The sequence below is a fragment of the Melanotaenia boesemani genome, chromosome 20, assembly GCF_017639745.1.
Source record: "Melanotaenia boesemani isolate fMelBoe1 chromosome 20, fMelBoe1.pri, whole genome shotgun sequence".
Taxonomy (NCBI): Eukaryota; Metazoa; Chordata; class Actinopteri; order Atheriniformes; family Melanotaeniidae; genus Melanotaenia; species Melanotaenia boesemani.
Genome location: NC_055701.1, coordinates 18044699 through 18072435, shown reverse-complemented (window position 1 = coordinate 18072435; position 27737 = coordinate 18044699). Strand labels below are relative to the sequence as shown.

The 27737-nt window shown below is 38.6% G+C and overlaps 1 protein-coding gene across 1 annotated transcript; it reads left to right on the top strand.

The window, feature by feature from the left end:
- The first annotated feature begins 702 nt into the window (after positions 1-702).
- uggt1 (UDP-glucose glycoprotein glucosyltransferase 1) lies at positions 703-27688 on the top strand. Its single transcript, XM_041971173.1, has 40 exons — positions 703-762; positions 2168-2306; positions 3094-3173; positions 4564-4694; positions 4773-4885; positions 4977-5151; positions 6416-6512; positions 6620-6698; positions 6956-7056; positions 8494-8593; positions 8699-8759; positions 11740-11831; positions 12464-12614; positions 12907-13026; positions 13111-13196; positions 14880-15015; positions 15131-15262; positions 15850-16014; positions 17587-17707; positions 17935-18033; positions 19325-19419; positions 19783-19989; positions 20089-20220; positions 20440-20570; positions 20675-20770; positions 21055-21157; positions 21301-21380; positions 21466-21655; positions 22266-22424; positions 22536-22621; positions 22779-22863; positions 23551-23639; positions 23959-24063; positions 24200-24284; positions 24615-24797; positions 25191-25351; positions 25494-25608; positions 25741-25857; positions 26791-26935; positions 27018-27688. Exons 2-40 carry the CDS (start codon positions 2182-2184, stop codon positions 27035-27037), a joined length of 4548 nt encoding a protein of 1515 aa, XP_041827107.1. The 5' UTR covers positions 703-762; positions 2168-2181; the 3' UTR covers positions 27038-27688.
- Positions 27689-27737: the final 49 nt, after the last annotated feature.

Genomic DNA, 27737 nt, shown 5'->3' with positions numbered 1-27737 from the left:
ACATCAGTGATGTCCGCATGTTGTATTCTGTATACCTGATTTTTAAAAATATGACATGAGTAAAAAGGTAAAACATGGAAATTTGTTAAGCCTTTCATTTCAGCTAGATTATCAAATTATTTGATAAATTAGTACTTTGATTTAAACTGAACTTTAAGGCACTTTTGTGCTTCTGAAGTGAATCTTCGAAGAGTTGAACGGCTGGCACCCTATGTATCAAGCCTCCAGTATCTTTTTAAAGTGTTTGTTGAGTGAGTTTTAAAATTGGATCGATAACAGATGCGACCGGAGGCAAAATGCAGCTACAAAAACTGTGTTTTGTAAAACCCATCAGGTTTGAACACTTGATATAAGCACGCCGGACCCAATACAGGGTTCAGCAGCTGTAAGCACCAGTTCATGTGTGTAAAAAGTTACTTTGGTGATGTAAAGGAATTTTATTCCTAATGTTTCTCAAACAAAAAGGTCTTGATGCCACTAAATCAACCCCCCAAGTGCATTTTGTCAACAAAGTAGGCTATTTGTTTTTATAACATCTTCAAAATACGTGCACAACAAATAACTATGCCATCAACTTGAGCAACACCCGAAACAAAGCGCAACAGATGAAACCTGTACCTTATGAAACTTGAAAAGCTGCATTCACGTTACTTTGCTTGAAAGATTTCGAGGGATTTGATCAGGCACAATTGTGGTCTCCTAATTGGGCTGACAGGACCCTCCTACTCTTAGCGGATACAGGAAGCTACAGACCCGGCTTCGGTGAGCATAAATAGCACATTTCTTAAACTATAAAGCTATATCCGACTGTATTCCAAGTTTACTGTAATATATTTTTACATAAAAACTTAGGGGGTACTTGTCTTCACGTAAACATACATAGGTAAAACAAAAATGAGTGTTTTCACCCCCTTTGTGCAGGAGTTAGCTAGCCCCTGCGGCTCTTAGACTAGTAGCAGTATTTGGTAGCGCCAGATCGTTGTTGCTTTCGGTCTGTTGATGTGTTCTAGATGTAGAGTAATTGGCATTGACACAACTTAGACTATTAAAAATTCAACACTTGCCGGGTTGCCAGAGTTTGTAGTTGCTCATGATAAACGCTAATGTGACAGCTCTAAGGATCTTCATTTAATCTGTCCGGATGTAAAAAATGTCTGCCTATTGGACAGAAGAGCCACGCTGAAGTTTTCTATTGGACAGAATTCATTGAGGTTTTTGTTTACTGATGGCAGTCCCTACAGGTGCAGAACAATGTTTTGTGCTTTAAACTACTGCAGGATAGACAATGACTATGCAAAAACCTTGAATTAATAGTTTTCTCTGTCATGCTAGTCTATCACATTGTTTTATCCTGCATGTTTGCCAAGTGCCTGCGTCCTGTGGCAGCAAAACAAGCCCCAGTCATCACCCCTCCACCACTGTGCTTGCCAGTTGGTCTAAGAAATTTGTTCTGATTTGCTGTTTTGTTTGTTTGTTTTTTGACTAATGTGCAAGAGTGCATTGTGGCCGAACTTTTCCACTTTGGTCTCATCTGTTCCAAGCTGATACTTTTCCGGTTTTGTGGTTTGTTTAGAGGCAACTTTGCAAATCTAAGCTGGGTTGTCATTTTTATTTTCAGACAAGAGACCTTCTTTTAACCCTTCTAAATGAGCCTTACTTGTTCAGTCTTACACAAATTGTACAGTATTAAATGTTAATGTTTACTACACCAGCTGATACATTTAGAGCCTCAGGTGTACATTTATGGGTTTTAACATTTCTCTAAGCAGTATATGGTCTAAGCTTAGGGGGCAAATTGCTGGGATGTCCACTTCTGGGACAAATAGCAACTGTCTTGAATGTTTCATTTAAGTTAACACACACTTGAATGTTTCAGACCAGCAAACAGCCATGGTGTCTGCTTTTATAAAGGTGTTGTACTTGTTCAGTTAACCAAGTACAGCATTTCACCTAATTTTCCCTGCCCTCTCTGGTCAGTTTTTCATTGTAATGAAATGTGTTGTGATAGATTAGAAACAGTCCTCATATTTTAGCTTTCCTAAGTCTGATGACATCAGAGGAAAAGAGCATTTACCCGAATTGGGGGTCTGACAAAGAAAGGGTAGTTTTATTTTGTGATTGTTCATCTTATTTTCTATCACTTTCCACTAAATGTCTCTCTTCTCAGGTGTAAGCTTGAGAATGTGGCTCCTGTGGATCCTGCTGCTCTCACAGTTGTCTGCTGTATCTGGGGCTGCCGACTCAAAGGCTGTCACTACCACCCTTACAACCAAATGGGCTGACACTCCTTTGCTGCTTGAGGCTAGGTACGACACAGCACTGCTGAACTGTAGCTGCCTTTGATCTACATTAAATCTGACAATACACCTAAGTAGCACATGATAAGAAAATCAATGTCCTAAGGCTCATTAGATTGCCTGCTGCTTAAACTTATTTCAGAGATACGACATGTGGAAAATCACTGACATCTAGCAATAAAGATGGACATAGAAATTACTTAAAAGGCAGAGCGCAGTTGTGAATGGATAGTGGCCATCAGTGGCCAAAATTCTTCCAGACATAAACACATTTTCATCTGTGGATCCAGTGGCCTCAGGTGCAACAATGACTGCACTTTGGTTCCTTTCAAGTGTTACTTTTCCCAAATGGTGTTTTACCATCTATCAAATAAAGCCTGTATCACAGTTTTAAAGCTGAGAGGGTTCTCACTTCACATGAGTTATTTTTCCATTCAGAGTCGCCGTAGTAAAAATGGTGGCACAAATATACAGTAGTAGCTGAAATATATGTGGTTCCACGGTAAGTAGATATAAATAGTTCATTCTAAGAGAAAAAAAAGCAGTTTTAGTAATATGATTAGATACCTAAAGAAACACAGTTTTAGTGATTAATTACATTTTTCTGTCATTTTACTTTGACTTTGTTACATGCTGTACCTTTAAACTGCTGTTTCACGAATATGTAAGCATGGTTGTTTAGATGCTGTATTCTTGGTATGTTTTCTTTAATTTTGGAGCAAAATTAAAACTTCTTTGTCAATCTGTGGAATGTGTTGTCAGCTCATGCTGCCTCATTAATGTTTTTTTTCTTCAGTGAGTTCCTGGCCGAGGAGAGCAAGGAAAAGTTCTGGGACTTTGTGGAGGCCAATCTTAACATAGAAGGAGAATATGATGGTAATAAAAAACTTGCTTCAGACTCTAAAGGGTACTTTCACTTTTAGTCTCTGTGCTGGGATCGGCTGAATTTATGATGTGTGTGCTGCACCATGGCAGTAGTTGCAGTTTCATTGTTTTTGTCAAACACTTCTGCATGTGGTAAAGTGATAGGAGGAATCTGCAGACTGCTTTTTGTTTTGTATTAACTGTTAGATCCTAATGGCTGTAATACAATCTAGGAAGGGATCTGAAATAAATGGGATGAAAGTAGGGGTATTGAATTGAATCGTTTCTGCAATGCGGATGCTTACGATTCTGCATGATGCAGCAACAAAATGTAATCAATTATATGCAATATGTATATTCTGCTGCTGCTTGCGTGTTGGGCAAAAACCTCCAATGTGCAAAATACATGATTTTTTTCCTTCATAAATCAGTACTATTGATAACCCTTTATGTATGTCTGTAGCTTTACAAATATTTAACCAAAGATATATGACTATAATGTAAAACACAATACAAAACAAAGTTTGATGACATTATGTCCAATTATTACAAAAACCATACAGTTTTATTCACTGGAAAAAGACACAGGAGGTTTGCACCCGACAGCAAAGTGGTGCAACCGCTCAGCAAATCCAAGGCTGAATTCGTTTTGAAATCTTTACATAAGGAAAACTGTGAAACATTACGCAACAAAATGTATAAAATTCGACAAGTTAGCTTAAGGCTAACGTCTACGGAAAATGCCATTGGCAAGCTAGCGGTTAGCATGCGCAAATGGACTAAAGGGATTAAAAGAACTTTGTGCATCAGCAAATGTTTACCTCAACGATATTCTCTGTGTTCAATTACGAACTGACTAGAATACTTTCAGGCACATGTTTTCTGGCCATATAGGAGAACATGATTTTTTTTTTTTTTTTTTATAATCAGCTTTTAGTGTTTGAACTGACTACGGAAAGTCTGAAGGGACAAAACACTGCTTTACTGCAAGAAATATTACCACTAGAGGGCGTCATTTTTTTATATAACGTCACAGTATAATGATATTTCTTGATTTTCTGGCAAAGGAACAATAAAGTTTGATACTGAAATTGAAAATAACCTTGTTTACATATGATGTTTTTCTGTATCAGGACTTTCAGATTGATTTTTTTTAAAAATACAAATAAAAAGAGTTCATAATTATTGTCTTGTATTCATTAAGAAAGTAGCCATGTGCAATAGTAAAGACAACTGTGGATGCAATACATAGTGATGCATCATAATGCATTGTTGAAAAGAATCATTGACAAGATAATCGTAATTGAAACGTAAGACCAGAGAAAATGCACAGCCCTAGATGAAACAACTCTGGCAATATTTTCTGATTTGTGTCTTCTGTATGTCTTTGGTTCTTATACAGACACTGATCAGGCCTACTATGAGCTGATTGTGAAGAAAGCCAGTGTGTTGCTCAGCTCTGTCCAGCTGAACATGATGAAGTTTGCCCTCTCACTGAGAGCCTATTCAGCCACAGTATATTCCTTCCAACAGGTAACAGGAGGATGACTTTAATTCTACTTGTAAATGCATGTTTGGAGAATCATATTAATGCTGCTATTTTATTTGTAGATAGCTTCTACTGAACCTCCTCCTTCTGGGTGCTCAGCTTTTATCAGCATTCATGGAGAGAAGACATGTGATATTGAAAGTTTGGCAACACTGCTGAAAACTGCACCAGAAAGGTAAAGACGGGCTTACCAAGTAAAGAACAAGGCATGTGAATCTGGAAAATAATGACTAGTTTCATGAGCATTATCATTGTCTCTTCTTCAGGCCGAAGCCATACCTTTTCAAAGGTGATCATAGATACCCAGGATCTAATCCAGATGCACCTGTTGTCATTCTCTATGCTGAGTTTGGGAAGCCGGATTTCCAAAAGTTCCATCAAATCATATCATCTAGAGCCAACGAAGGCTCGGCATATTATGTCCTCCGTCACTACGTGGCTGTAGGTGTTTCACACACAATAACTGTGTTGCTTTGGTCTCAAGAGAATAATAAGATTGTGTGAGATAGATTGAGAGATTAGTCGATGGACAGTGGCTTCACATGTTCATGCAAACATTCTGAAATTAACTATGGTCATCTACTTCATGAGAAGCACTTTGAATAAGAAATGGTACTAAAACCTGAAATTAAACAGGATCTATGACTGTTTATCCCTACATAAACATTACTCCTTTTTTAATATCAGACATTTGTTTATAAAGCATTTTTCTCCCCCCCCAACCACACAAGAGACCTACCTACAAGAGTTTGTTTGAGTGGGCAAGGGCACTTTTTTCAGCCCCACTCTGCAGCAGAGAGCAGGGCACAGAAACAAACACAACCCCAGAGACCCTGCACTTAAAACATTTTTTATTTTTCAAAAAAATACCTTGGAATGCATATATAACTATACGTAAAACAAAACCTTAAAGTCCTAAAGTTTTTGTAACTCTTAAGAGTGAATTAGTTTAATTCTTCAAATAATATCTAATTTAACCAGTAAGAATACAGTTTAAGTACCAGGTTGATCAGCAATAACATTTAGTAGTACCAATAAAATCTTAATGATACTTATCCCTAATGTGACATGAGACTATAATAGATGACCATTTAATTGAACATATGGCAAAATATTGATTAGGGAGCACTTTTCTTTTCAATTATCCTTATCTGAAAATAAGTAGGCTCCTCATTTACATGTAGGATGAAAAATGTTTCGGTAGTTCCTCATGCCAAGATGAAGTTGGATTGCTTCTCACCCCACAAACAAATACAGCTAATCCATTTTTCTTTCTCTGTCTGACTATGTTAACTTATTCTTACCATCTGTCTGTTAAGCATGAAGTCTTAATGTCTCGCTAAAAAGGGTGATGCTTTACTTCATAGCTTCAGGGGCGGTCAGGGAACAGCTAGTGTCTTCAGTGCTTAGCAAGCAGATGGTTGTCTGCACTCTGCAGTAGTCACTGAAGCACATTCTTGTAATGCTATGAAATGCATTTCTTAAGGTGAGATTACTACAAGGAGGTTAATGGAGTATTTTACAGCAAAAACAATGTTATAGTTGTCAACAATCTTGATTGAACAACATTATTTAAATAGCTTCCTGTCTAACAGAACTAGTGTCTTTTATTAATTTAAGTCTTTTATTAAAATACCTTCCAGTGGATAACTAAGGATAACTTCTCCTTCCTCCATTTTTATATTATCTCCTCATTTCCCTCCAGAACTCAAGTGGAAAGAAAGTGTATCTGTCTGGATATGGAGTGGAGCTGGCCATCAAAAGCCAGGAGTACAAGGCAAAGGATGACACACAAGTCCAAGGTATACACGCTTACAGGAGTACACACTGTCAATGGCCATAAGCCCACGCTGGTGTAATCCCAGAGGAGTCCTGACATGAATATCAAGTTAATTGATTGTGGTTTCAGGGGCGGAGGTGAATGCTACAGTGATTGGAGAGAATGATCCAGTGGATGAGGTCCAGGGATTCCTTTTTGGCAAACTCAAGTGAGAGACTCAGTGTTAGGCTGTGATAAAAATTCTAAGCTTGGTTTAGTTCCAGGAACCTCACCAACCACACTCACTCTAGCCAAGAGTTTTTCTTCTCTTTTTTTTCCTCCACACTTGATTCCTATGAAGGTCCAACCTTATCGTCGCTCAACTAACCTGAAAATAACTAAATCAATCTGTGAATTCAACCACTCTCTTTCAATTAGCAGTGTAGTCATTTAACAGGTTTATCTACTCTGTCTGTCTCTCAACAGGACCCTCTATCCAGAAGTGAAAGAACAACTAAAGGAGTTGAGGAAGCATTTAGTGGAAAGCACCAATGAAATGGCTCCTCTTAAAGTCTGGCAAATGCAAGGTGGGTCTCTCCAAATTATGCTCTCCTGTTTTTATAATTGGGAAATTTTCTGTTTTTCTGCTGTTTTCTCTTGAATGACTAAATTGGTCAATACCAACAGACCATGCACATAGACTTTATCTTCACCTCAGTGGCTAGTTTGAGTCAATATGTCACCAAACAGAAAAGTAAGGACTTAGTTATACTGGATTTAGAGCTATTGGTATGATACTTTCTTTTATTATTATTGTCTGGTTTTCTCTTCAATAAGGAAATGCATCCATAGCAACATTTACACTAGCATTTGTAGGAGCTTCTGTTGATGACAGTTGTTAAGTTATTAACTAATAATGTGTCTTTGTCTACCAGCTGATTGTTCCAAACTATAGATAATGGGCCACATAGCTTTCAGCCTGGCAAGATGGATTCTCTCCAGATATGATCTTTGAAAATCTCCTGACAATCAAACTACCCAGCCAAGATAGTTAGAAAATTAGTTCAACCAGAAGCAACTGCAGTAGTCTCCATTGCTTTACATTGATGTCATTCCATCTGTGATTAAAACTGGAAATGTAAAATCTCTTTATGTAGATCTCTGATTGTCTTTTATCTTTCTTTTTTAATACATGTAACCTATAATATATAGAAGATATGAGCATTGTCTGCTGCATCATTAAAGTATTATTGATTAAGATTACTTCATCTATTGATCCATGGTTCAAATTCACGTTCTCAAACATAATTTATAGGTGCTTTTCGAGTTTCATCTATTTATCTTCCAGCACACATACTGATACAGACTGTGTGTATATTTTCAGGAAATGATTATCTGCATAAAAATCGTTTTTTATCATCAGACGTGGTCGGGATGTGAGTGTGGAGCTGCTTTAATTGTAGCAACTAAAGATTGCAAAGGAATGAGGGGGCTGAGCTTGACTGTCAGACTGACATGCAGGCACCTGCCTTTATCTTCTAACCCACTGGGACTCATTAGCTCAGCCTGTTTACAAGGAGAGGAGGACCTCCAGGGGCTAATAATCACACAGGCTACAACAGTAAAGAGATGCTTACTGCATTGAAATAATCCTTTCTCTCTCTAGAAACCCAGGCTCCATAAAAAAAAATCTGCACTTAGATCCCAGAGAAGATGTTTATATAAACTGCAAACTGCATGTACAATCCAGTCTTTATTTTAACTGAACCTTAAAGGCTTTAATTCTTTAGAATCGTTTTAATTAATGATATCAAATACTTAAATAATAATGGAGTTAAGATATTTGAGCCAAGCATGTGCTGTGGTGCAGTGTCCAGACTGAGATGTTTCAGCTGAAGTTAAACGACACTGTTGGACATGAGTAGAATTTTTCTTTTACTCAGCACTGATTGTAATGATTTTGGTTTCCCCATTTGTTTCTCTCCTTTGCCTACGTTTTCATTTACTCACCTTCTCTTTTATAGATTTGAGTTTCCAGACAGCAGCTCGCATCCTTGCTGCTCCCGCTGTTGATGCCCTCAATGTTATGAAAGACCTCAGTCAGAACTTCCCCACTAAAGCCAGGTAGAGACGATACACATAACACACACTAACAGCAGCTACAAAAAAAGGTCTGGCTGATGTACATATTGGTTGGTTTGAGGTTTTAAAGCTCTTTTTGCCTCACAGGTCTATCACGAAAACAGTGGTCAATGCTGACATCCGCAGAGAGATTGGCGAAAATCAAAAGGTACACATTTGTTCATCTATCCATTCTTTTTATATAAATTTATGTTTTTCATTCCTTCTTGTCCTGTTCTAACAATGAAAACAGCTAATTATCTTTCATTTATGAGGCTCATGTTTTTTGTCAATAATTAAAGAAACACTGCTTAAATATTTTACAGGCCTGGTGATTTTTCACAAAAAAAGTATAGAAATGGAAATTTAGATTTTTCTTTTCGTTGTTTTGTATATATATATATATATATATATATATATTTTTTTTTTTTTTTTTTTTCTGGACATAGAGACTCAAAGTGATCAACACATTCAAACTTTTTAAACTTAAGTAGCTAATCTGGTATAGTTGCAGGCTAAATTTTGATTTTGAACATTTTATATTGTTTATTATTATAATGATTTTTTTCTTTTTATCTCATTTGGTTTAACTTCAGTAGGATGAATGTCACTAATGTTTATGTTTGAGCTCCAGCCTCCCTGTTTTATTCGAGTTTAGCTCCAACATTTTGGACAAAAGGGTCAACATAATCGGGATACTGTGCCTTGCATTAAAGTTATTCATTTATACATAATTAATTAGGATAATGAACACTCTTGACCTTCATCCCATGCGCTTGTGCTTATCCTCTTGTTCCACAGCAGTTAAAAGGGACTTTAATAGCAGCAGGTTTTACTTCTTGACAAACTCTTAAGGTCACTTACTGGGATAATGCTACTCAGAGGATCCCACCTGTTGATGTTTTTTGGGGAAATTGCTTTCTTTTTGGCTTGTCGGACTTTCTGGTTGGCAGGAGGGCATGATGTTTAATCAAATATTGATTACCCTCCCTTATTTATGAAAATTATGATTGATAAACGTTTTTGTCTTTAATTATTTTGTTTTTCTTTATGTGTAATTTTCCAAACAACAAGGCATTGCCTTTTTGAAAAATAAATTTATAGTTGAAAAATATGTTTTCTTGGGACTATTCTCAGCCCTTGAAGTTTTATGCATTTGATTAGGACCATGTGGGAGGGATTGGCTGCAGATCCCATGTTAACTGTGTTGAAAGCATATATCCACCAATGAAATGAAAAGAAGCATTGCAGATAGTTTTTAGATGTATATAATTAGACATACTTGGATTTACTTACTTGCACTTTTACTTTCTTTAAAAGGCAATTTCAAGTAAATTTCAAAGTAATATTTGATGCCTTTTTAATTATTGAAACGTAACTCTAGTATAATCGCCCATCTGTCTGTGGTCTGAACTTGATCTTCAGGAGTCTGTGTGACCTTCACATGATGCCCTACAGCAGCGCCATGTGTCTTGAAGTTGTGGTGGAATAAGAAAGTTTTCTATTTCATTAAATATACCTTTCACAACTGAAACCTGGAGCTCAGTCACTAGCATTAGTCCAAGCTGGTCTGCTTTATCCAATCCAATCCACTTTATTTGTAAAGCACATTTTAAAAATAAAGACAAGTCTCCAAAGAGCTGCACATAAACAGTCAACAATAATCAACAATATTAATTTAAAATAGATTGATAATAGATGATTAGCATGGGATCTGCAGCCAATCCCTCCCACATGGTCCTTACCCTTTACTCACAATTCAAATGGTGAACAGATTATCGAAGTTTAATTTTAAAAATACATATTTATTGCACAGGAAGAATTCAATTGTAGTATGTGTTTGTTGGTTTTACCCTTTTTTGGGAGAATAAACTGAGCATCAATGTAAAATTTAGTTGTTGAGGAAAGTAATGGCTGTGTTTAAAACAACACTAAAGCTGCTGTGGATTTTTTGTCTAAAAAAATGTAAATATTACCTCTTAGATTAATTGCTCACAATTGTTGGGTTTGCACGCTCAGATAGAGCTCTGCTCATTATGCATATTCTGAAGTACAGTTTTAATTTTATTGTTTCCATTACAGCTGCATAACTGCTCGTTTTCATCATCTGAACTGTTGTATTTCTGCTTTCCTGCTGACTCAATGGTCTGATGGTCAGGAATCATGTAGTTTTGAGTGTTTACCAGTGTGATCCAATAAAGAAAAAAACAGATGGCATTATTGCATGCAGCTACAACCCCTGCTCCTCACCCTCCTAGCTTCAGTCTATAGGGAAATATCTCAAAATGAGAACTGCCCCTCCTGTTGTTGTTTCTTCCCCTCACCTTTTATTATGTGATAAAGTGTAAACAACATCTGACTTGAAAAGCATTCAATTTTTGACAATGTGTTTGGCTTTCCCTAGCTAATAATGGATAGGTAATCACCCTTTTTTCTTGTAATTTTTTTTTCACTCCTCCGTGCTCGTGTTATCTTGGTGTGCAGAAAACGGGAGTTGGAGTTGGTGGTGGGGGTGTGCAGACAGACGTCCTAATTACTGAATCGGTGATTCATTCAGCAGGCACACTGAGTCCTGCGGCGAGAAATGATTATTGATTGAAGTAGTTTGGACACCAGCACTTGCATGCAGACAGTTCTTTCACTTATGCACAAACGCACCCCACACACACAGTTTAAATGGGATGAACAATATTTGTGTTAATCATGTCTTGTTGTAATTGCTGTGTCTAGAGTATGATTAATTTGATGTCTTTGTCTTTCAGTAATGAGATTTGACTGCGCCAGAATGACTTTGAGCTTTTCTTTTGCCTCTGCAGACACACAAGAACATGCAGCTTCTCCCAGCCACACAGACATGCACACATTCTTTCTCTAATAATTAGATTTGTTTAGTGTGGGGTTTGATTGCTCTAAACAGGCTGACTTTTAACAGAGCTGTCAGTGCTTATTTGGAGCTGTCAGAGTGCCTCGTTACAGCTTTGTGTTGACCGTTGCCACTAGTTTTACAGTATAATTGACTGCGTGATGGGAGGCTTTGATTTTATGTGCTACACAGTGTGGCTATTTGCACCACTGGTGTTGTATAAGGAGCTTTAGTGTTTGATGTGACCAGGACATTCAGTCATTTTGACATCTCTCCCTCTCTGTAGTTCTTCAAAGGAAATCTGGGATTGCAGCCAGGGGATTCAGCCTTGTTCATCAATGGGCTGCATATAGATCTGGACACACAAGACATCTTCAGGTACACACAGACATGTATATAACTGTCATATATAACTGTGGAGTTTATTATCAGTGAGATAATAAGCTATAAATGCCTTACAGAAAAGGTTACAGTCACCTTTTGCAAGCTACAATTGAGAATTATTCTCTTAAGAGCTTCATTACGAGCTTTAATGAATGTTTATTACTTTATCAGTCAGTCAACAGAAAGTTGGGCTTTTATATTCAGGTACCTTATTATGTCTCTAACTTCTCAAACATTATAATTGGACTTTGCTGCAGTGAATTACAGTAAACCGTGTGTATTATTCTGGATTGTTGGACAAAATAAGTAAAATTAAGACATCCCCCATGTGAAATTATTGTCAAAAATACTATGGTATTCTTCTGTGTACGAAGCTAAACCCAATAAATAGTCAGTAGTTTTTCTTTAACATGCACTGAGGAATTAGGGTTCTTTGATGTTCTAAATGGCTCATCACTGTAGCACATCTATGGTGAGATGATAATGAGACTTCAGCGTGCATCTCATTCTGATAATCAGACGTTAGCAGTCATGTTGGTACATTCACACTTGTGTTCTCGTCTCCAGAAACACACCATCTGTAGCTGTACACACATCAACTCACTCTGTCCTGTTTTCCCCTGCAGTGTATTTGAGGTGCTGCGCAGCGAGGCAAGGGTGATGGAGGGTCTACGCTCTCTGCTTATCGAGACACCCTACATTCACGACATCCTGAAGCTCAACGTCCAGCCCTCTGACTCTGACTACGCCGTCGATATCCGCAACCCTGCCATCTGTGTAAGCGCTCGCATGCAAACCTCTCTCCTAGCAAACTGCCACATTCTGGATAACAATCTGTTGAGATGTAAAAATTTTGCAACAAATGAGTGTTTTACCCAAAATAGCCATGGAAAAAATGTGTTTCTGTTCTTCAAAATACAATTTTCTATCTGAAAGAATTTGAAGGCACTCACAGCTTTCCAAATTTCGGCTCTGTTTTCAGCTTCCAGCAGTCAAACATAATTATCTGTTGACTCTTTTTTTTTTCTTTTCTCTTTACTCTTACTGTCACTCAATTCCTTCTTTTTAGTGGATTAACAACCTGGAGACAGACCACAGGTACAGCTCGTGGCCCTACAATGTGCAGGAGCTGCTCAGGCCAACTTTCCCTGGAGTCATCAGGCAAATCCGCAAGAACTTTCACAATCTGGTGAGTCCACGTCTTATCAGCAACCTGCGAGTACACCCATATAAATCCCAAACCTTGTAAAAAGTGCCAACACATCCGTTTCAGGTGATTATTCTGGACCCGACCCAGCAGAACGCCGCTGAGCTGCTGAGTGTGGCAGAGATGTTTTATGCCAACAATATCCCCCTCAGGTTGGTGTCCTCAGTGGTATAGGTAATTGTATGGAAACTGGTATATCCATTACTGGGTTCAACTAATTTTAAAATTGCTGCACTGGCTCCCTGTGCATTTCAGGATTGATTTTAAGGTTCATTTGGTGGTTTATATATGTCTTAATAGTCTTATTTATCTGACGACCTGTTAAATTGTGAGCCCTCATGGACCCTAAGGTCCTCTGGTACTGGCCTTTTAGTTATTCCTAAAGTCAGAACTAAAACTTATAGTAACGCCTTGTCCCATCACTATGACCCTCGACTGTGGAAGAGCCTGCCAGAGAACCTCGGGGCTGCAGAGATTGTTGATGTTTTTTTAAAAAAAAGAAGCCTATATAAGACCTATATTTTTAGCTTAGCTTATGGCTGAATTTCTTTATTTATTTTTGTCTTATTTATTTTAATCATAATTTTTATTGATTCCTTTTTTTACTTATTAATTATATAATTACCATTCATTCATTCATTCTCTGTACTGTTTAGTCCATTACGGGTTGCAGGTAAGCTGGAGCCTTACCCAGCATTAACACATGAAAGGCAGGGTCCACCCTGGACACTCTATTGCAGGGCCAACATAGATATGGACAAACAACCAGAACTCAGTCTTAGGGAGAATTTAGAGTGACCAATTAACCTAACATACATGTCTTTGGACGGTGGGGGGAAGCCAGAGAACCCGGAGAGAACCCACGCATACACGAGGAGAACATGCAAACTCCACCCAGAAACGCCACCGCCCTCCAGGTTTGAACCTCCCCCCAACGATGCTTGAACCAGCGACCTTCTTGCTGTGAGGCTGCGGTGCTAACCAAACGTTTTTATTGTTTTGTTTTGTTTTACTCAAGTACACTGTTGTTATTTACTCCTTTATTTATATTTTATACCTTTTGTTCTTAGTTGGTCTTGTTGTTTAACATCTTTTACTATTTTCCTCATGGGGATCCTTCATGTCGGGAGCTAGGCCTACTCAGTCTGCAGGGTTGTTGCCGTGGGGATCACCCTTGTTTGGTGGCTGGGGGTCCTGCACCACAGTCCTATGACTGCGGTACAGACCTTTGCTTGTCCTGATGTGGGTGGCTTCAAGTTGTGGCAGTCTCTGTGGACTTGAGGGGCTGGCTCCTGGTGTGAACGGATGTTCAAGATATTGTTTCCTCACAGCAGTGTCAAGCCAGATGTTTATTTCCATAATAGTATTCAGCTGAAGAGACAGGTTGAGGGGTGGCATGTTGTGTGTGTGGATGAGTGAATGTAAGAGAGTTTATAATCAGGTGTTTGTTTTTAACTTTGTTAGTTGTGTGTTTTTATGTAAAGCACTTTGTGCTACTTTTTGTATGAAAAGTGCTTTATAAAGAACATTTGATTCGATTTAATCCATGATATATATTTTGTGCATCCACTGCACACACCAGAAAAACAAGTGAAAATAATGTTGTTGTGCCACAGGAGACAGCTGAGACACGCATTTGAAAAAGGTTTTCATTTAAGAGTTTTGTCAGGCAAGTATAAAATACCATTAATGCTTCCATGCATGCTGCATCTTTGGATAGTCTGTTGGAATACAGATGAATCAGGCAGCACACACTGTGAATTTTAACTGACTCACCAGGATCAGTTTTAGCTCATTTTAAGTGAGATAATGTTTGGTCCATCTTTGTGGTTTAGGATTGGACTGGTGTTCGTGGTGTCAGACGAAGACGACATAGACGGCATGCAGAATGCAGGTGTGGCGCTCGTCCGAGCCTACAACTACATCAGCGACGAAGTGGACAGTCAGAGTGCATTTGAAGCCGTCATCTCAGTGAGTTCCTGAGAACCTCCTATTACCCAAACCAACTTGACTTTAGCTGTCTGAAAAATACCTACTCGCTATTGACACTTGCCTTTTTCTGCCCATCCTGTCACTTTCTCACTAGATGTTTAATCGAGTGCCGGTTGGTGGACAGCTGAGTGTTGGGGATGTAGTTAAAGTTCTGGAAAAGAGGTTCCCCTACGTGGAGGTCAGTAGTGTTCTTGGAGCAGACTCCACCTACGACAGCAACAGGAAGGTGAGTTGGGCTAAATGTAGCATCACTTTGCTCTATGCTGATGTTTACTTTTTTACAGTCAGTTTTAACATTAAATGACACGATTATGGTATTATTACAAATATGTGTTAACTTGCTCATAGTCCTGTTTATTATTGGTCTTTTAATTCAAAATTTCAATATAGTTAACATGCAGCTGTGTATGCTTTCAAAGTAAAAAAAATCTTCCATAGTGGGAATTTTACACAGTTTTTGCTTTTAATGAGAGTTTTTGTGGCTTATTTTTCAGTTTATAGCCTTGTGATTTGCTGCAAACATGCTATATTAATAAAGATGGTTTCTTAATTTTCAGCAACTTTTAAGTGTTGAGCTCTTTCATTGGCTGTTAATTTTCTCATTTTCACTTAGATAAGCTCCCTCATGCTCTACTTTACCTTCATATTTAATGTACATGTATCTTACCTCATTTTAGGAGAATAAATGTATTTACCCAAATAATAACCGTATGTAAAAAAACAAAAAAAAAAAGATCCCTGTCTTCATCGTCTGCTTCGTCTCTGACAGATGGTAAAAGTTAAAATGTGATTTCCTTCCATGTCTTCTTTCAGGAAGGGCGGGCATACTATGAGCAAACAGGAGTGGGCCCGCTGCCTGTGGTCATGTACAACGGCATACCTTACAGACGTGAACAGCTGGAACCAGATGAACTGGAAACTGTCACAATGCAAAAAATCCTGGAGACCACCACTTTCTACCAGAGAGCTGTCTATCTGGTCAGTCATAGCGCACACATACACACTCATACTGCATTTCAAAGCAGTGTAGTAATGTTTTTCTGGTGGGACTAAGACCTAGACAGGGTATATTGATCTGTTTATAGTTTTAAACACTTTAAGTTTGATGGTGATCGGATGAAATTTGAGTGATTTATAATGATTTATGTGGTTATGGCATCATATCATAGTTCACAGTGCCACCACGGACACACCCTGCAGTTTTTACTGGAAATCATCATCAACTTGTTTTCTGCTCTCTCTCCTCATTTATACTTGGTTGTGTCAAAAGGGTGAGAGGAAAGGCTTTTTAACAAAAATATGACTTCTGTCGCCAGGGGGTGGGGCTAATGTGTAGTGTCAATATTAACACTTGGATGCGTTCAGGATCAGATTGTCATCATACATGTGAAATTTGGGACAGATAGCTTGTTTTATCTGGGAGTTATACCAATTTCGTGTTTCATGGCGATATTTCTAACTTTATGGCCCCGCCCCTGTTGAATGCCAACGCCTTTCAGAAAGTTTTTAAAGATTTTTAATCACACATTTTTTCACCGCATACTGGCCAGTATTGATGCCATTATGATGAAACCTGTATGAATTCGTTCAAATGCAAAGTCAGTAAATTGGCAAAATGGCCACTTTGAACCAAAATGGCCGACTTCCATTGGTTTTAGGCCATTGGTCCAAGAGGACTTTTCCTCTGTCCTGGCATGTAGAATTTCATATTTCATAAAGATCGATGAGGGCCGGTGACAGAGCTTCCAAAACAGGCGGTGCTGCTGAGTAATTTTCCCCCAAACACAATCATGCACTGCTGCAAGGTGACATTGAATTTAAGAATTTGATTCAGTGTAAACAAATTCTACAAAACACTGGATTCAGATCCGCTCATGTCTGGTAAAGAAGTTCCAGCAACACATTTAATATATCCTCTGATTTTAGATTTAAAAAAAATTAATCCCATAAAAAAAGGATTAGCTGGTTGTTAATCTACAGATGCAGTTTTAATTCAATCACAATATTAATTTGTTTTCTAAGTTTTAACTTTTATTTCTTTGCTGGATAAACCACAAACTACAGTGTGATTAAGAAACAATAATTACAAAAAGAGCAGCAGAACTTTTTTTTTAATGTTTTAATTCAAGTTAAGAAAAATTGGATTGGATTGTAATGATTAAAAAAAATCCCTTTGGCACAATGTTTGCAACTGTGCCATCTGCCATATTTTCTCTTTACACGTTATCCCATCAATCACAGGAGCCGACTGGTTCCTTCAGAGGCGTTTAAGCACACTGAGCTGTGTTTAATTCAGCTGTTAGAACAGTTACATTGGTCAGCATATTGTTCGCTATCAATCATTTTCTTCTTCTTAAAGCTGGGTCCAAGCTTGTTGAAGGAAAACTTTCAGTAACCATTAACATTCAGGAGGAGATTCCTGTGACTATGAGCTTGAAGAGCTTGCAGAGGACATCCCGTCTCACTGTCAGCTTTGCAGTACCAGTGCAGAATGTCTTCTCTGACTTATTGCTTCAGCATCCTGAATATTTTTGCTCTTGTGGTTTGCAGGGTGAGCTGGCTACAGATCATGATGTTGTGGACTTCATTATGAACCAACCCAATGTTGTTCCTCGCATCAACTCCAGGGTTCTGTCCACCAGCAGGACCTACCTGGACCTGTCTGATACCAGTGAGTACGCATCAGAGGTTATTTAAAATAAAACAGATTTTTTTCTAAGCTTTCTCTCATGATATAATTACAAACTTCTGCATGTAAGCATAGGTAAGTAAACCAACGGATTGCATTGAATATTTTATCACAGATATTTTAAGATGCTAAATAGTTCAAGTCAAAACATAACATCTTTAATTTTACCTGCATTAATTATTTTTCTCCCTCCTCTTCACATTTTGCAGACAACCACTTTGTTGATGAATACGCTCGCTTCACAACCCTAGACACAAAGGAGAGAAGCACCGCTGTGGCCAACAGTATGAACTACATGACTAAAAAAGGTAAAGTTGTAAAAGAGATTAACACTGACTAAAAGGCATGCTTGTGGAGTTTGTTGTTTCTATTGAAGATAATCCCGTCATCTTCAATCCTGAACTTTCCTCGTGTAATCCCCTTCTGTTCTCCTCCTCTACTCCCTCTTCTTATTCAATTCATGTCATGTTTTTAAATTTCCCTGCATCAGCGATGACCACCACCAACAGGCATGGTAATCATCCTTTTACTCCATATTGTTTTCTTTTCTTCTCACTCAGTCTTTTTCAGTTTCCTTTCATTTCACTGTCTGGGCTTCGATGTGTTTATGAATCCACTATGCCATCTGTGTTGCTTAGAAAGCACAAATGACTAATCATGCATGTGACTATTGTGTATCAGTATAAAAATGTGTTTATATTCATTCGGTTCATTCAGTTGTTGCTTGAAAAATTCCAGTTTGAAGGGTCTTATAAGGAGGATTTAAATCAGAGAGTCACAATAGATTTCTGTTGTTTTTGTTTCTTACAGCTTCTTATTCTACCCATATAGATTTGTGTCTAACATGCCAAACATCTCACTAACCACATAAATTCATGTAGATAGACAAGTTTCTGTGCAGCGTCATCATAAAAGTGTGTGTGCAGCTAGGGGGCAGAAAGCAGTGCTGATCCTGGTTTGTTTGGTTGAACAAATAGTCCTCAACTGGGACAGTAAAGCAGTTAAAAGATGAATGGAAGTTGGTCAAAGTGTTCCAGTGGCAGTGAAAATATGCTTTAACTTCATGACCACAAGGGATATAATTATATACATTTAATAACATAGGGATCTGGTGTTATTTTACTAGGTTTGATGATAAATTAAGTGATAAAATCGAAACGGCCTATTCTAGCAAAGACCAGACTGAGCTGCTTTCACTGTCCGAAAACCTGGCTGGGTCTTTCCATAAAAATGGTCAACTTATGTTTTGTGTAGTTTCACATAAAAACCCTGAGCCGGGGCACCAGGAAGCTCAACTAGTTAAATGGGCAGCCCATGTACAGAAGCTTTACATTCTTATTGACCTTTTGCTGCATGGTATCCCCTTTCCTGTCCTCACTGTTAACCTGGATCACTACAGACCAGAAAACCTTAAAAGAAAAAAAGAAGCACTTTATGACTGATTGATCATTATAAGGGGAATAAAATGATTACTAACGACGACTATATGTGGTGTTGCCCCCTGGGTGCATGTGCATAAATATTTGTAGGCAAGAACCTCGGCTACCTCTTACTCTCTCTTACTCTAATCCTTTCTTTTTCTTCTTCTGTGTTTGATAGATGATGGATACATCCGTCCTGTGACTTTCTGGGTGGTTGGAGACTTTGACAAACCCTCGGGGCGCCAACTCCTTTATGATGCCATCAGACACATGGTGTGAAACCCTTTTTCAGGCTATGTTGATAGGAACAGGATGTCTTATAAAATATTCTTGCTTAAGTTGGTGCAAACCATAAGTGAGAAAGTCATTTAAAAGAATAGTTTGACATTTTGGGAAACATGCATGACAGATATTAGAGAAATATTAGAGAAATATCAGTTTTTCTTTCATAATTTGAAGGAGAGAATGAAGCAAAATGTGAAACTGTTCCTTTGAATGTTTGATTTTATTAAGCGAAGGGAAACAAAAGTGTTATAAAAACAACAACTTCAGCTTAAACCAAGATTGTTGCAGAGTAGCTGTATAATGGTTATTACAACCAGACTAACTAAAGATGTCTCACCTGCTCCACAACAGAAAACCAGCAACAACGTCCGACTGGGGATGATCAACAACCCCTCAGCTGATCTGTCTGCTGAGACGAGCCGCGTGGCTCGAGCAATCTGGGTTGCTATGCAGACGCAATCTGCTAATAATGCCAAGAACTTCATCACCAAGATGGCAAAGGAAGAGACAGCTGCAGCCCTGGAGAGAGGTGTCGACATTGGAGAGTTTGCCGTTGGGGTGAGGAGTTTACTGAAGAGCAGAGATTTTTCTTCACATGACGGCTTACCAGCCATTGTTATTCCTGCTTTGGCCGTTTATCAAATACTTTTCTTTCAGGGTATGGATATGTCACTGTTCAAAAGTGCATATGAAGGTTCAAAATTTGACTTCCTGCTCTCTCATGCTGCATACTGCCGAGACGTGCTCAAACTAAAGAGAGGACAGAGAGCAGTAATCAGCAATGGAAGAGTGAGTCCTTCTTGTTCATAGACCTTTGAACCCATACTTAAAAATACATTTTTCTTTTTTACTCGTATGGGAAAAATATGTAGACTATCCCAAGTCATCATTCTTGCTGTGATGCATGTTCACCTTATTCTGTCTTTCTGCACTTTATTCTATAACAAGAGCTGCTGTAACAAGTGAATTTCTCCACTGTGAGATAATAAAGTCTAATCTAATCTACAGATCATAGGTCCGCTAGAGGAGACAGAGGTGTTTAACCAGGATGACTTCCTTCTTCTGGAAAACATAATCCTGAAAACATCTGGAGAGCGCATCAAAAGCAAGGTCCAGCAGTTTGGAATTGAAGAGGACAGGTAATTTGTTCTCACAAAGATTTTCAGCCTCCTCACTGGACCTGCACAGGTGAACTTTGTCAAAGTGTGCTGAGTTCTGTTAGTAAATGCAGCATTTCTCTCAGGGCCAGCGACCTTGTGATGAAGGTGGATGCTCTGCTCTCCGCTCAGCCTAAAGGAGAAGCTCGGGTAGAATATGGCTTTGCGGATGACCGCTACAGGTAAGGTTGTAAAACACCTGCACAGAATTCATCTGATGAAGGTTATGTTTAAAAGAGCAGTATCCCTTCAGGGTTGTCCTTCCAGGCACATCGTTTTTTCTTTCTTTTTTTTTTTTTTTTTAAGCTTAATTTACATTATTGGTCTACCTCAGGGAAGCAAGTTAGTTTGGCTTCCTTTGATTCGTCTCCATAAATACAAAAATAAACCTGCAACATCATTCTGTTCTTTGAAGAAAGACTGAAATGATCATTCTGTTATTTATTATTGATTTATTTATTTGCAGTGCTGTGAAAATCCGACCTAAAGAGGGAGATGTGTATTTTGATGTCATTGCTGTGGTGGATCCAGTAACCAGGGATGCACAGAAACTGGCTCCACTTCTATTGGTTGGTACTCTGTGGTCTTTCATTTCATTGGATGACCTTGTTTCTGTTTTATTCTTATATTCAGCTGAAGGATTCGACCCCACATTGATCCTGTTCCTGTGTCATTTCTAACCTTTCTTGTCATCTTCACATATCACGTGCAGGTTCTGAAGCAACTGGTAAATGTAAACTTACGAGTCTTCATGAATTGCCAGTCCAAACTGTCAGAAATGCCACTAAAGAGGTGAGAAAAAAGCTGTTAGCTGAAAACGCTTCAATCTATTTTGAGATTAAACTTTATCGGCTAACTTTCATTTGTTTTCTTGCAGTTTTTACCGTTACGTGTTGGAGCCAGAGGTGGTCTTTCAGGCCGACGGCAGTTTCTCTCCCGGCTCTATGGCGAAGTTTCTGGACATGCCCCAGTCTCCACTCTTCACCCTGAACCTTAACACCCCAGAGAGTTGGATGGTTGAGTCTGTCAACACCCGCTATGACCTGGACAACATATACCTGCAGGAGGTACATCAATCAGAAGTGTGAAGTTATCATCTTACTCTGTTTCTGTCAAGGGGAAGTGTTTTGAAATTGGCATGTTGGTTGATCTCATTCCAAATTAAATCTTATATAGTCTTACATCCCAGTCTTAGAAAGTCTTTTCTTTCCTGCCAGAAGAAGCAAACAAATTAAATCAATATTTCTTTTAATTAGCTAATTAAGTGAAGAAGAATAGTGATAGCCAAACAAAACAAATAGCAGATAAGCAAAAACAGAGAAAGGGGATGAAGCCAAACTTGTTGAACGTGCATTTTTTACCAGTTTGACACTGGTACTGTGTTTTGTTTTATCTTGGCATGTTGCAGGATGGATGCATTTTGTTCTAGCTGAAGATGAACCTTACAGAAAAGCTGCTCTGAGCACAGCAACAGCTTAAATGTCTCTTATCAGACTGTAACTTTTTAGTTTCTGTTTGTCCTTTTGTTGCCTAGCGTTTCCACCAGGAGGTGTGGGGAGTTTTCCTTCCCTTCGTGAAGAACTTCTACTAGTTTAGGAAACATTGCTAATATGACTTTTTAAAGCCGTTGGACATGTATTCTAGAAAACAATCACTTCTACAATCCTGTGATTTCAGGTGGAGAATATTGTAGCAGCAGAGTATGAGTTGGAGCATCTTTTGTTGGAGGGCCATTGTTTTGATGTCAGTTCAGGTCAGCCTCCACGTGGCCTTCAGTTCACCCTGGGAACTGCCTCAGAACCAGTCATAGTGGACACTATTGTCATGGCAAACTTGGTAAGCTACCACTTCAAAGTTTGTGACTTTCATTTTATTGTTCAACAGCTTATTATTTACTGTTTATTATTTTAATCCCTAACTTTAAATCTCCTCTGTTGTACTCTGCAGGGTTACTTTCAGCTCAAAGCCAACCCCGGCGCCTGGATGCTGAAGCTGAGGAAAGGACGCTCTGATGAAATCTATAAGATTTATAGGTGAGAACAAGGTTGAGAATTTGTTTCTTTTCTATCAGGGTGATGAAATGTTTCACTTTATTTCAACATCAGCCAGCGCTCTGTGCTCCTCGATCTACAAACAAGTCATAAACTCTGCACAGATGGTAATATCATCCCTTTTTTTCTTCTTCTGCAGTCATGATGGCACAGACTCCCCAGCAGACTCTGATGACATTATAGTTGTGCTCAACAATTTCAAGAGCAGAATCATTAAAGTCAAGGTCAGTTCACCTGCTAAGAATCTGTTAGTTCATTTTTCTTTTAAACGTGACATAAATGTGCACTTTCTTATTCATTTATTGAGCTGAAGAGACTTTTGTGTGTGAGGGGCCATTTTGGCCATTATGGCTATTTACAGTATGGCGTATTTACATAATTTACATGGATAAATAAATATATTAGCACATCCTTGATGTAGTTTTGTTGTCGATCTGCTAATCTACAAATAAAATATGAAAACTTTCATTCATCTCATACTAAATTACCATTAATGGAGCATGATGGCTGCTTACTAGCTGCGGTGTATGACACAATAACAAGTTTAAAACTCCACTAAATAAGTAAATAAGTTTATAAAGAATCACTTTTAAAAAACTAAATGGCTATAAATGTAAAGCCTAATTTTTTTTTAAATAAACTCTTTATTTAAAACCTGAATTTGTGGAAATTTATGGTTATTGGTGTCTGTTATTGTCCACTAGGTGTCACCAAAATCAAGATTTCAGTCTCTTCGCAGGAGTGTTCTTTTATATTTTTCTGTCTGTAAATATTTTCCATATTTTGGAGGTTTGAATAAACACAAACCTTTTCTTTTCAGTTGCTGTGCAGTTGTACAATGCCACATGAACGTATAATATTATTTTACATCATGTCTTAAAGTCACTGGGTTAAAACTGTGTGCTAATCAGGTCCAAAAGAAGCCTGACAAGTTCAACGAGGAGCTGCTGAGTGATGGAACAGAGGAAAATGACACTGGTTTCTGGAAATCTCTGGCAAGGTACAGCGTCTATCAAAATATTTAGTTTCTGCTTTTATAATAACGACAGCTGAAAAAATAAATTGTCTGCTTCCTGATTCTCAAAAGGCGGATTTGTGAAACTCAGTGTTTTGAGCTGTTAACAGAAACACTCAATGTGTGCTTGAGTTAGAAGTTTTACAAAGTTATTAATAATAAATGTCTCTAAGATAAAGTTGTAATGATGCTTTTTGCTAGGAAGAAGGTGTATTCTGCAGGTATCAAAACCAAACATTGACTCTGCATGAATTGTCACCTGATCTGTTTTATTTTTTTTTCTTCTTCTTGTTTGTTTTTTCAGAGGTTTCACAGGTGGAGGGAAGGCAGAAGAACCAAAGCAGGAGAAGGACGATGTGATCAACATCTTCTCAGTGGCTTCAGGGCATCTGTATGAAAGGTTCCTCAGGTGGGGATTCATATCCAATAAAATCCTTAAATACGAACATCCCGACTTCTAATGCATCAAAGACTTTATTGATCTCTGAGCTTCTCCTCACCCAGTGCTGCTGCCACCATTATTTTTATTCCGTTCTCTTTCTCAGGATTATGATGCTGTCAGTTCTGAAGCACACCAAGACTCCCGTCAAGTTCTGGTTCCTGAAGAATTACCTGTCCCCAACTTTCAAGGTAGGATTTCTTTCACCCCGATTTACTTTACTTACCTCGCATGTCACACCTTGATGTGTTGAGGTTTTCTCCATCTGGTGAAGCTTTTTCTCTGTTCATGATACGAACTTAAAACTGGAGCTCTGAACATTTTGAGGGGAATTTGGAATACTCCAAATATAAAGCAGCTGTCTCAGCTTTTTATTACGTAAGATTTAAAGAGACTTTTGGAGTGAAATTATATTTTAGAAAAAAGTGTTATTGGTACAAGGAGTAGCTTTTATATTAATATTTCTTCATCATTTATTTATTTTTGTTCATGTATGTCTTCATTTGTGTGTTACCTTACAGGAGTTCATCCCCCACATGGCAAAGAAATACAATTTCCAGTATGAGCTGGTCCAGTACAAGTGGCCCCGCTGGTTGCACCAACAGACTGAAAAACAGAGGATCATTTGGGGCTACAAGATCCTCTTCCTGGACGTGCTGTTCCCTCTTGCTGTTGACAAGATCCTGTTTGTGGATGCTGACCAGGTTTGTTCATATGGAGCCGCATGAACACTTGGATTCATACTTTTTTCTTTTGCTGATGAGTTAAAGGAAACCAGTGGGGAAAAAGCTGCCAGTTTAAAGATAATAATCCTAAAAGACCAACATGATCCACTGTTTCCTGAGATTTTTTTGTTATAATTCATTCATGATCATGTAAAATTCTGGGACTTTTTATTGTGGTCTAAGTACTACGTATTGTTTCAGAAATTCATGAATGAAAAAACATACCGTAAATCATCAAAGTGATTTATGTTTTTATAATCTAGTTTTGATTTAGGTAATTTAGAACAAACAAGAACTCACTAAGAGAATAATCAGTAGCTGTTCTGAAGTGATTATTTTGTATGGTTTGCACTTTATGCTGCTCTCCTTTAGATCGTACGCACTGACCTGAAGGAGCTGCGTGACTTCGACCTGGAGGGTGCTCCATACGGTTACACCCCGTTCTGCGAGAGCCGCAGGGAGATGGACGGCTATCGTTTCTGGAAGTCAGGCTACTGGGCGAGCCACCTTGCTGGACGCAAATACCACATCAGGTAGACACTTCTAGCTCACCTCCCTGCAACACCCGTGTCAGCAACACTGAAAGGATCTATCACATTTGCATAGAATACATATTTTCTTTAATCTTTCATCCATTGTTGCGTAGTTCATGGTTTTCTCATCTCTCCTTTGCAGTGCCCTGTATGTGGTCGACCTAAAAAAGTTCAGGAAGATCGCTGCAGGAGACCGACTCAGAGGACAGTACCAGGGACTGAGCCAAGACCCCAACAGTCTGTCTAACCTTGACCAGGTCTGTGGCCAGTTCTTTGCTGACTGACGGCATTTCTAAGGAATATAAATTTAATTTTTACTCTCAATTGTTATGTTGTGTTTCCTGACCAAGACTCTCTTAACAGCTATCTATATCTGTTGTGTTTCTTAGGATCTTCCCAACAACATGATCCACCAGGTGCCCATAAAGTCTCTGCCTCAGGAGTGGCTGTGGTGTGAAACCTGGTGTGATGACAGCTCCAAGAAGAGTGCCAAGACTATAGATCTGGTAAGAGCCTCTGTGTGCCAGGGCCAGTCAAGATAAAACAAGGCTAAATACACATTTTATAAATGATCAGGTTATGCAGTTTTTGCCGAGTTACAGAGTATTAGCTGGACTGCACCACTTTCCAACAGCCACTGGAGGCAGGCACACTTACTTTAAGTTATTTACAGCATGAGTGACTTCTTTTAAAGACACACTACTTTTGCCATTTTCTCAGTGATGCGCCCCCTCTTGACAGCTAACTCTGCATCCATCTAGCATCCTACCTTTACTGTGAAATGTTTCCGGCCAGTAAAAGACCCTTGGTCTTATCTCTTGCTCTGTCCCTTTCTCTCTTTCTTTTCCTCTCTTCCTCTGATAATGTCTTCTTGCATTTCTTTGGTGAATCAGCCACGGTGTGCGATCAAAACAGCCGGAGCGTTTATATCCCCTTGCTAGTGCGTGATGCGGTGCAAAAAGCAACTCGCCGTCCCGGATGAACAAGTTACATAGTGGGGTTTCTCCACCTTGGGACACCTCTGGGCAGAGACGGCTCCAGGAATGCACATTATAGATGAGTCTAGAACACAGAGTTTTAGGTTGGAAAGTCACAGAGTCCATCTTCAAGAAAGAAACTGTGGTTCACAAATAAAGCAACAAACATAAAATGAAAAACAATGCCATGTAAAGTTTCTGGTTTATGATAGCCATCCATTTATTGGAGGGTGGTAATAGCTGTGTTTTCCAGTCTGACAAATTATCTGCCACTTCTTTTAACTATAAGCTATAATGCTGTTATGTTTTTACACTGCAAGATTAGTATGACACTCATGTGGCATATTGAGGTGTATCTTTTGACATCTAGAAATCCCAAGTGAGCCTCATTTTATTTCTTGAGGCAAACAATGACATCTTAGAGTAAGAGCTGACCTGTGAACTGTTTTCTTCTGGTAACAGTGTAACAACCCAATGACCAAAGAGCCCAAGCTGCAGGCTGCTGTGAGGATCGTGGCCGAGTGGGCGGACTACGACCAGGAGATAAAACGCCTCCAGACCAGATTCCAGGAAAGAGTGAACCACACAACGAGGCAGCAGAGTACAGGTACTCAGCATTTAAAGAACCAAAATGTTTGGCTGTTTTGTTCAGGCATTAATCACACTCTTTCTTTATTTTACTCTGTCAGAGGTTCATTCAGAGTTATGAAGAGCCGCCGGCCGTTGTGATAAACCAGTAAACCGGACTCTGTTTAAAGAGTCTTCTTCATGAAGGGGTTCCTCTTGTGCCTCGGGGGCTGCTGACAGACTAACCACAAACCAGCACAAACTGGTTGAAACAATGTTGTTTTGTGTTCTAGGTTTTTCTCTGTGTGGGTATAAACAGTGAGAATGTATTTTGTGGAATCAGGTATAAATTGTATTTTCCCTGTAATGGATATCAGACTGTTGAGTTTGCACTGATTCTTGGTTTAGCTGTGGTTGATCCACAAAACAAGCAGGACTTGAGAAAAACTTTGGGGGTTTACCTCCTACAAGTCCAAAATATGGCAGCAGAAAAAATCTCTACTGGCACACTGGAATAAAACCATTTGACAGCTGATCGGTACAAGTTACAGCTCCTTATAAAAGGCAGAATAATTGACTATTAATCAATACTTTAAGGGAATATATATGAATACAAAAGAGCAGTAACATAAATTCATGTTACATGATCTTTATTAAATCCAGATATTTACAGGTAAAGAAGTTTGTGTGGGTTATAGTGAGTGTAAAAATAGAAGAGTTTAAATAATTGAGCATACCTATAAGGGAGAAGCAGCCATAATAGTGTGGCTGGGTTTATAAAATAAAATTTTTTAAAAATCTGTTTTTCTGAAAAATTTGTGGGTTCATTGTTATCCTGATTT

Bases quoted from the DNA above. Each gene is read 5' to 3' on its own strand.
- uggt1 (XM_041971173.1), top strand. From the start codon at position 2,182: ATGTGGCTCCTGTGGATCCTGCTGCTCTCACAGTTGTCTGCTGTATCT. The intron at 20,771-21,054 runs GTAAGGTTGTAA...ATTTATTTGCAG, and splicing joins TTTGCGGATGACCGCTACAG to TGCTGTGAAAATCCGACCTA. The intron at 23,640-23,958 runs GTACAGCGTCTA...TTGTTTTTTCAG, and splicing joins TTCTGGAAATCTCTGGCAAG to AGGTTTCACAGGTGGAGGGA.